General features: G+C 39.4%; 1 protein-coding gene across 3 annotated transcripts in view; it reads right to left on the minus strand.

Moving 5' to 3' along the window:
- The window catches only part of plpp2b (phospholipid phosphatase 2b), a 28254-nt gene extending 17314 nt beyond the window's left edge, over window positions 1-10940 (minus strand). Inside the window, exons 1-2 of one of the 3 annotated variants that reach the window (XM_047375730.1) lie at window positions 10384-10940; window positions 10240-10300 (exon numbers count right to left, since the gene is read on the minus strand). In XM_047375730.1, coding sequence (XP_047231686.1) covers window positions 10240-10300 — 61 coding nt within the window. In that variant the 5' untranslated portion in view covers window positions 10384-10940. Of the gene's footprint in view, window positions 1-10239 lie in introns of all 3 variants that reach the window. The other 2 variants (XM_047375729.1, XM_047375728.1) reach the window with 2 other exon arrangements.

Genomic DNA, 10940 nt, shown 5'->3' on the forward strand with positions numbered 1-10940 from the left:
TTAAAAACTGGACTGTGGACAGAAAGCGGATCTACAGGATAATAGCTTAAGAACTTCAATGAGAGCCTGTTTGAAGTGGCAGGATGAAACCCTCTTGGATTTAAGAAGCCACCCTTGAAAGATTTAGGGTCTCTTTTTCAAAAAAACCATGTCTTCTTGTTCAGATGGCTGTAGATTACAGTCCATCCAAAGTGACATCTTGGTGTTGCTCCAAGATTAAATAGTCATCTGTTTACCATGAAGGTATAAAAAGTGGTAATGTAGATTAGGGTAAACTTAAAAGGGGAGTGTGTGAGATTATTATAAGTAATCTGTGAGATTTTTCAAAGTAATAGTCCCCTTACCTGCACAAGCAGGATCATATGTTGCCATGAGTCTGTAGAAAATTGAATAAATCCTCAGAGAGGTTGGTGGCTAATATCTAATAAAATGGGAACCTTTTTGGCTGATTTTTACAACTCAAACTAAACATGTTCATATCGCTATATTAGTGGCTAATAAATGTCTACACTTTACAACATCGACGTTACTGTGAAAAGTTAAATTGTCAGAGGCCGTCAGTTGTATCAGTTTGCCTGATCATCACTCCACCGGGAAAATCTCCAAAACAACTACAGTACCGAGAAATGAACAGGAACCTGAACACAAATGAAAGTCTGTCACAAAATCTAAACTTTTACTCCACTCTTGGTGGAAATAGAGCGGACTGACAAACAACAACTCATGAGGTAGACTGACAGCCGGCACTGTCAACCAGCAACTTGCACAGCAACATGGACATAATCTTTTGAATGACACCTAAAGAAAAAATGGTCTATTAAACAGATGCGTGAGGTCAGACACTGATGTTGGAGGAGAAGGTGCAGTTGTGTAATATCTGCTAATATAGTGTTGTATCACAGAGATATGAACAAGACAAGTTTGAGTTGTTTTAGACTGCAAAAACTGTTGCCCTACCTGTAGTAGAAAGAGTTTGTATCACAGTTTGTTTGTAGAAAAGTAAATAAATCGTCACAGTGGTAGGAGGTTAACGTGCTAGTCAGACAGACCTGTTTTAGATGATTTTTGCAACTTAAAACAGCTCAAGCTGAAAAAATTAATATGTAGTATTGTATTTGTGGCCTTGTTAGCCTTAATTTCACATTAGGTTGTTGTTAACTTTCTCATTTTTATTACTTTGTTTACAAAACAGAAAAGCAACAATTGTGTCAACTGCTGCAAATGGTTGCGAAGTATTACCATGTTGATTATGACAGTTATCTATAACATCTATAGGTACTCAAATTTTGATACAAAGACTAATAGCCATTCAATTAGTCTGGTTATTTGCTTGTATAGCCAAATTTGTTCTGGGAATAATTCTAAACAGCAAAATTAGCCAGAGAAAAGGCCAACTGCCGTCTTTCAGCCAGATGAAGTGCAATGCACAGCAATAGGTTGGGGAGGGGGAGCAGTCACTCTGGCGTCATCCCTGGCAGTTCAATAAAATAACTTTAAACCATATAAATTGCATAACAGCAAATGGTAACTTAAAATAACATAGCTCCACACTCACTTAAAAAAACCCATCCCTCTAGAATTATATTGAGCTGAGCTTCACAGCGGTCAACATAAATGAAACACACAAACAATAACTTTAGGAGCTGAAAAGGACCTTGCTTTCCCTTTCATACTTTCAACAAAGACCAAATTATGCTTTCTGCTTTTTCTGCTGTTGTAAATATAGCTGCCTCATTGGATGCTGCTTTATTTAGCTGGCAGATTTGCAATTACCTAGGACCACAATCGCACTGTGAGGTGAACTTGAGGCTTCGCACATCCCTCTCTGTTTATTTGTCCGTCATCTCCTTTCTTGTCCTTGTTATGTGTACTTTACTACCTTCCTTTCAGAAAACAGAAAGGGGGACACCTTAAGTCAAGCTGCCCTCTTCATTTTTAAAGTTAATCTAGAAGTTTATAGCTACTAACACATGGTCCACTGATATAAGCAACTGCACCTGCATGACTGTGTGTTAGGCCAATTACGTTTCTTAGTTTAAGGAACCTACTCATTTTGCCTAGTTTCAACGTGTGTGTGTGTGGGGTGGGGGGTGGGGGGGTGGGGGTGTGTGTGTCTAAGTCTCTCCTTCAGGGTCACAGCTGGAACATTTGCCTCTTGATCTAATTCCTTCCACTCTCATTTCCTGCCGCTAAATGAGTTTCCTCTTTCTGGATTTTGTTTTCCTTCAGGGTTTTTTTCTTTTGTTTCCTCTTAGTTGGTGAATTTTACTCCTTCTCATGTTAAACCATCTCTTCTCTCTTCCCTTCTCATTGTCCCTCCCAGATTCCTCAGCGTAACCTTTTTGTTATTTGACTCCCATAAAGGACTGAGTGAGGCGTGTTTTTTCCTTGCAGCCACATAGTTTCTATTCTTTTCTCTGTTTTGCATATTCCTCGCAACGGAAACAAATCATGATTAAAGCATCAGGTGATGTTAGAAGTCAACTTGTGGTCAGAAAACAACTAAACCCTCCATCTCTCGATCAAGCTGGACTGACTCATATGGAAGGTATGTGCTGAGTCTACAACCTCTGTCGGTGTTGGCTTCTGAAATTCCAGTTTGAACGAGGAACGCCCAGCTTCACCAGTAACACCAAATCCTGCTGCCCCTGTGGACCATTCTTTGTTTTTAATCCCTGTGTTTTGCTCCGTCCATCATTTACGCATGCTTTGCTGCAAGCAGAGCAGAAGGAGAGACAGCGCTATGGGCGAGGCGGGGAGACCAGTGTGAGAGAAGCTAAATCTGGGATAGCAATCAAAGAGTCTGGCTTTGGAAGGGATCAAAGAAGTAGGCCACACAGGTTTGAACCTAAACCAGAGAGGTCTGCAGAATGGGTTTTGAGTCACTCTGATGTGTGAAAGTATACTGAATAAACTGACCTCGTCTAAAAGTTTATGAAAAATACTGTTGACTACCAAGGTATAACAGCATTCTTCCTTTTTACTGGAGTAAAGGCATATGTAAAAAAACAAAAAGTTGAGTTTTTCCTCAGGTATAACTCATTACTCTATCCCTATAGTTGTGATACAAAAAATGTCCATCAGTGCACAGCAAATTATTTTCACTACATTGAAAATTGCTTTCCAACAGAAGAGAGGACTGAAGAGATCAGCTGTGGACAGGGTTGTATTTTTTGCTAAAAATGTCAGAAAATGAGGAGAAATGTTCCTGATAGTGTATCTTGAAAAGCAAAGAAATCTGCTGACAATGATCAATAATCAGTATAAATAAAAAAACAACTTGTAACTTTTAGGCAAACTACTAATAAAATATTTTTTATATTCTACCATCAGGTTTAATTAATCTACAAAGGTGAAAATAAATTGACACCGACACTACAAGGCAACCAGACCCACTATATCGTTTGCCTAAGCTGCCAGGATAGTTGACAGAATAACAGACTATGGCTTCACCATAACACTAACTGGATTCAAATTCAAAACGTTTCATACATTTTCACAAACTTTTTTGAAAATCTGTAACAACTTTTAGACATTTGCACAGTTATAAAGAGCTGTCTGCCTGAGATGAGGAGCAAATGGGGCAGATTAACCAGCCAGCCCTGCAGAACAAAAAAGAGATCAGGGAGGATCCATGACTACAAGAGTACCAGCAAAAACTCAAATAGAAGGAAAATAAAGAGACAAGAGAAGCTGAATTTTAAACAAACAGATTTTTCTCCCTGAACCTAAACATTTAGACACAGCCAGCATGATGTCGCAAACTGACTTTCTGACTCTGGTTTTACCAGGTTGAGTTCGGCACTTTAGACTCTTAACCAATATCTGGATATAATTTAGAAGGGCTGAATTTTTAAAGGCCTGTTGTTTATCAGCTTGTAAACACATAACCCCGCTAAACCCCTACAGCATCTTACAGCTTTCCTGAGCACAAGGCTTTGGTCCTGAGATGTTCAGTTGGCAGTCCCACTCAGAGACTTTATTTTAGTAATATTTTAGTGGCAAATAGATAAAAATAGAAATCCTGAGTGTGTTCTTACTTTTCGTTTAACTGGTTTTACAATTTAAGTAGCCACAACAACAACCTTACATTTGTAAAACTCAGGCTTGCTGCAGTCTAGCAGCCAAACACAAACTATAGCAGAAACGACTTGCGTTCTCTATGGGGAGAAATATGTTGTTTTTGCGGTGTGGTACAGTGAAGGACATTGTTTCTTCAGCATCTGCAATACTCTTTATCATTATATGGCTTATTAAAACATGTAGGCCAGTTAAAATTATTAGAATAACTGCTGTAAATGTCTGAAGGTTTAAGCAAGTTTATATTAGATATACTGACAGGTTTAAAAGAAAAAAGATTTTAAACATTAGAATTAAATTACATGTAATAAAAAAAACTTTTCACTGGTGTTTCTTTATTTAAATATTCCACAGTTCTTCATTTTGTAGGTGTCTGCTAATTATAAAAGAATTACATTAACATTGCTTGGTGTGTTTAATGTTGGTTGCTTGCATGCTTGTTTTTTTATTTTCAGTACTTTATGTAACATTTGATTATACAGGTCCTTCTCAAAATATTAGCATATTGTGATAAAGTTCATTATTTTCCATAATGTAATGATGGAAATTTAACATTCATATATTTAAGATTCATTGCACACTAACTGAAATATTTCACGTCTTTTATTGTCTTAATACGGATGATTTTGGCATACAGCTCATGAAAACCCAAAATTCCTATCTCACAAAATTAGCATATTTTATCCGACCAATAAAAGAAAAGTGTTTTTAATACAAAAAACATCAACCTTCAAATAATCATGTACAGTTATGCACTCAATACTTGGTCGGGAATCCTTTTGCAGAAATGACTGCTTCAATGCGGCGTGGCATGGAGGCAATCAGCCTGTGGCACTGCTGAGGTCTTATGGAGGCCCAGGATGCTTCGATAGCGGCCTTTAGCTCATCCAGAGTGTTGGGTCTTGAGTCTCTCAACGTTCTCTTCACAATATCCCACAGATTCTCTATGGGGTTCAGGTCAGGAGAGTTGGCAGGCCAATTGAGCAGAGTGATACCATGGTCAGTAAACCATTTACCAGTGGTTTTGGCACTGTGAGCAGGTACCAGGTCGTGCTGAAAAATGAAATCTTCATCTCCATAAAGCTTTTCAGCAGATGGAAGCATGAAGTGCTCCAAAATCTCCTGATAGCTAGCTGCATTGACCCTGCCCTTGATAAAACACAGTGGACCAACACCAGCAGCTGACACGGCACCCCAGACCATCACTGACTGTGGGTACTTGACACTGGACTTCTGGCATTTTGGCATTTCCTTCTCCCCAGTCTTCCTCCAGACTCTGGCACCTTGATTTCCGAATGACATGCAGAATTTGCTTTCATCCGAAAAAAGTACTTTGGACCACTGAGCAACAGTCCAGTGCTGCTTCTCTGTAGCCCAGGTCAGGTGCTTCTGCCGCTGTTTCTGGTTCAAAAGTGGCTTGACCTGGGGAATGCGGCACCTGTAGCCCATTTCCTGCACACGCCTGTGCACGGTGGCTCTGGATGTTTCTACTCCAGACTCAGTCCACTGCTTCCGCAGGTCCCCCAAGGTCTGGAATCGGCCCTTCTCCACAATCTTCCTCAGGGTCCGGTCACCTCTTCCTGTTGTGCAGCGTTTTCTGCCACACTTTTTCCTTCCCACAGACTTCCCACTGTGGTGCTTTGATACAGCACTCTGGGAACAGCCTATTCGTTCAGAAATTTCTTTCTGTGTCTTACCCTCTTGCTTGAGGGTGTCAATAGTGGCCTTCTGGACAGCAGTCAGGTCGGCAGTCTTACCCATGATTGGGGTTTTGAGTGATGAACCAGGCTGGGAGTTTTAAAGGCCTCAGGAATCTTTTGCAGGTGTTTAGAGTTAACTCGTTGATTCAGATGATTAGGTTCATAGCTCGTTTAGAGACCCTTTTAATGATATGCTAATTTTGTGAGATAGGAATTTTGGGTTTTCATGAGCTGTATGCCAAAATCATCCGTATTAAGACAATAAAAGACCTGAAATATTTCAGTTAGTGTGCAATGAATCTAAAATATATGCATGTTAAATTTTCATCATGACATTATGGAAAATAATGAACTTTATCACAATATGCAAATATTTTGAGAAGGACCTGTATATAATCTGCAACACACAAAGTCTGAAGTCTGATACCTGAGCAAACAGATATTTTGTGTTTTTATCCATTTTACCACAAACTGACCATAACTTGTCACACATTCACAATGCTCTATTGAGTACAGTCTATCTTAAAATCATTGGGTAGAGGTTTGATAGAAAGCTAAGTTAGAGCTGAAGTAGGGTTTACCGCCAGTTTTTATATTTCATACCATCCGATCTGAATGTTGTTTAAATAAAATATCTTACAAGGACCTCTGACCCCTATGCTTCTTTATATACAACAGAAAAATAGCTTTATTTTTTTCTACAGGATCTTTGCTTGTTTGTCAAAGGTCCAGTTTCCATGACTACTGGTCCTATGAGGAAAACTATTCCCATCACAAATCCTCGCTGCCTTTTCTCTGAGAACATAGGACAATCAGTCTTCCCAAAAAAGCCACGAGAGGCCTTGCTTCCTGAGAGACGCAGAAACACAGTTTCACCATCGAATCCTTACATGAGCAACAAGAAAATAATAACACTTTTAACAAAATAACACTCTCAAATAAAGCTCTATTGTTGAAATTAGCATATGTGTCTTTAACAAACACAAAAGTAAGGTTTATAATTCTTTCATTTTGTGAAAAGAGGTGTCCAAATAACAAAAAATAGAAAAGCTTGAAGGTAAAGGTTTGTTACATTATATTTAATGGAGCAACAAAGCTGTACACATGGAAACACAAAGGAATGCATGTGGGAAGTGGCCCAGAGGCGATCTGATCTCCCACTAATGGGAGTATCTTGTACAATGCTCTTTACTTGCAGCTAAATGATCCACTTTGGAGCTGCAGAGGCTGAGTCATGCAGCAATTAAGAGTAGAAAAGGCTTCTCTGACTCCTCTACCTGTAGCCTCCACTGCACCTATAGGAAGCTGTTGGCAGGGAGAGGTTAGAGCTCATCTGTCTTCCATGTGCTGTGGGCCAACAACCTCCGTGTATTTTTGCTGAGTATACACTCACACAGACCCAGGACATGAGAGGGCGAGGGTAAATATGCCAAAGGATGAATGAAAGGAAGGACCACTGAATGACAACTTCAAAACAAACCTCTCAACAAATCCCCAACTCTATCTCAGAACTAAGCTTCTGTTTATGTTAAAGGTTAGCCTAATTACAAGCACTGTCATGCAATTACTACACGGCAGGGGCAACCACACATAAGTTTGAGGTCAGCTCGGCGATTACTTAGGTGGGTGACGTGGGTGGCAAGAGGAAAGCAGGATGAAAAAAAAGGGTGGGATGCAATGAGCCAGACTGGGCCGTCCGACCCAACCCAGGCGCTAATACCGGACATGTGCTTAGAAAACATCTGTGGTTCCAACCACTTAACTTCCACTCCTGGAAACCGTTTTAAAAGTTATGAATGTGGAGCATCAACAATCAGTATCTGACCTGCAGAAGACAGCAGTCTGGATGACTGCATGAGGTGAAAAACGTGTTCCGTAACAAATTGTCTTAGCCTCATTTGAACAAGGAAGCTAACTGATTGGAAAACTACCACAGCATAAAAGAACAATCCCTTAAACCACTTTTTAATTTTTTTTCACCGCTTTACTTTGAACTCACATAGTTTCTCTTCTACCTTGACCTCAACACCTAAGCTTTGCAGAACATTACGGACCAACAAGACTTAAAAAAAACCAAATAACATGTTATGTCAATAACTAAAGTTGATGGTGGTGGAAATGATTATGACATAGCATTGGTATGGGCTGCTATAAACCTTTGGCACTGAGATTGTTTAAAGATGGCAGAAATTCACACTTAACTTAGTCAGAGTTCCCTGTTGCATTCAATTGGTCCTCAGATACTGAAATTTCCAAGTTTTAAGTTGGGTAGTCCAACAAAATGTCAGCCTCAGAAAGCCCGGGGCCGTAGCAGCCCTGAGTTCACCACTAAATATGGCTGCTGTGCAAGTAAGAATGCGAAGACAGCTGTCAGAATAAGCTGTTTATCTGCCCTCCTAATAGTTTGCATCTCATGAAACTAGTGGCACACATAGTGTGTAACCTCTAAGCATTTTAATTTCAAAACGTCATGCTTTTTCAGACTAATGTTTCGAGATACATTTTAAAGTTATTCGATCAACCTTTGATCCATTCAATATGCATGCATTAAAATGTTTGGTGCGAATTCATTGGATGCTTATTTGTTTGCTTCTATTGTGCCTAAGAAGGTGCACGGACTTCCATTCAAATCTGCTTTCGACCAGTAGGAGCATGGATGTCACACAACAGCCAAGTATCCAGATGTTTGAATTCCTCTATGTCCAAAGTAGAAATAACCACTGAAGCAATCGGCCTAAAAAGATAATTTGTAGTGCTTTGTCAGACTTGAGAACAGCACAAAAATAAACTCCATAGTTTGTTTTAGACAATTCTGGACTGTGAAGGAATCCAGTCTCTTGACGAACTTGCTCTTTCAGTGCTTGAATCCATAAATTGGAGATAAAAACAATGCTCTCCACTGATATCCCTCATTGTATTTAGCTCCACAACAATTAGCAAATCACGCTGGATTCTGATTTGTAACTAGGATATGCCCAACTCTAGTATGATCTTTAGAGTGGATCAAAGGAAATCATGATATTAGTGACTTCCAAGTGAAATAAGAACATAATTAACCATCATTAGCTAAACTGCGGTGTAAACGCAAAGCTGTGAGATGGAAGAAAGATCAGTGACCAAAATTTATTCTGATCTTGATTCCAAATGCAGACTTTATGAAACAGAAGCGTAATAGAACTGTTTTTATTAATGTATGTAGAAACAGAAGTAAGTAAACTGAGAGCTTATGCAGCAACAAAGAGCTTCATATAGGTCCAGCTGTAAAAATTTATGGGACCATACCTATGTGCATTGGTTTTAAAAACAATTATGTGTCACTTTGGTGGTATTTGGATAATTTATTTTCTGAGTTGGTACAGAAAAGAAAAAAAACTGACTGCTCATCAATGCTCTGCAGAACACTGATAAAAAAAACTGAACAAAAACAGTACATCCCTCATTCAAAAATGATCCTTGCGGAGCAGCAAAAAATAAAAAAATAAAAAATTTATAGTACAGAGGAATTAACCTCTTTTTCCATCTTAAATGTTTATTTACATTGTAAAAGGCTTATCTTGATCTGCCTGGGGGCTCTTAGGACTTACTTGAGTGGAAATCACAAATTCAATTTACGTATGATTATGCAATTTCAGTTTATTTTTAAATATTTCTTACCTCTTGGTTTACAAAATGTAAGGTGATTTTAATTTTTTTTTTATCCCCTGGTTCTTTGCTTCAGAGCATGAAGTCTTGGCATCGTTTTCTATGTCTTAAGATTTGTTTAAAAAAAAAAATACTGTTTATAGATATTTTTTTCAATTTCTTTGAAATTATGTGGGCAAATATTACTCCTATAAACATCATGATTGCCTTCATGTTTTAAAACGGAGTTCCATCCGTTAAAGGGGAAAAGACAAATCCAAAAAAGTCTTTTGACTTCTGCAGCTCTTGTTCCTTTCAAATGACTTGTGTCTGCAGTTTGACCCAAAAACAGTCATGCGTGAGGCTCCAGTGGAATCCACAAACACTCAACAGTGATTGGCTTAGCATTCTTTAAGCGATTTTTGGCAGACACATTATTTAGGAAAATAGGGAATACGCGGTGCGCGCACATGCAAATCAAGTTTCCATAAACAAACACTGAGGTTCCTGCGGCTCTGTGAAGTTTGGGGGAAGTTTTATTACAGCCTGAACAATATACCAGCAGAGATCTGCAGGAATTCACTCACATCGTTCACTTAAAACAAAGTTTGCTTGATTTTCATTTGATAGTTTACTAATAACACCAGTTTAAACACGCGTTTCTGCTGATGCAATGTGTGCAGAACCCAAACATGCTGAATTATTAGAAAGAATCTGCATTCAAGTAAAGATCTGACTCGCTGAAAATACGTGCTGGCAGCACTGAAGCACAAATCTCGGATAAAATCAGTTAAGACAAGAGTGTCGCGATGTTTACCAATTTGTCTCCATAACTTACCAACCAGAACGCAGACCACGTCCATCGCCACGAACAGCCTCTTCTTCATCAAATCCGACATCTTCTTTTTGTTCATTAAAAAATTTAATCAGAAAAATATCTATTTGTTCAAAGGAGTAAACAATGGCATTTGTGTGCTCTCACTTTGAAATGAAATCTATTCAAATAATCTTGCAGAACTGGTTCTTCCGGTATCCTCCTCTTCGCCACTACCTGTGTTGGCACTGACAGCAGAGGTGACTAATTCTTCTGATTCTCTCACAGCGTGTTTCTGAGCGGCAGATTCGTAGCAGGGTTTCAGAAATCCAGCGACCCTGAGAGCGCATTACTGCTCTGAGAAAACCACTCGATGCAGCAACAGAGAGCCTCCAAATTCCTCAGCTCTGGAAGCGTCCCGAGTGAGAACCCAGTCTAGAGTCTCGGCTCACACCACCGATCTGCCTCTGGTCCCTCCTCCTGACTTCCTCCTCTGGCTCCTCTTTGACTAACCCTACTGATCGTGGCCAGCTTTTTACGCCTTTTACGCAAAGCTACCCAGACAGCGCAGGAAAGGTTTCGCAGCTTTTCTCTCTTCTGCGGTTAAGAATGTAAAGTCGAGAGTGTTAAAAGAAAGCGGAGGGGATTCCTGAGAGCTGTCAAATGCATTCAAATAGTTGTCAAGAGAGAGAATATCCATATTCCGAGGCAGGGACGTGCACCGA

This window comes from Girardinichthys multiradiatus, chromosome 9, assembly GCF_021462225.1.
Source record: "Girardinichthys multiradiatus isolate DD_20200921_A chromosome 9, DD_fGirMul_XY1, whole genome shotgun sequence".
Lineage (NCBI taxonomy): Eukaryota > Metazoa > Chordata > Actinopteri > Cyprinodontiformes > Goodeidae > Girardinichthys > Girardinichthys multiradiatus.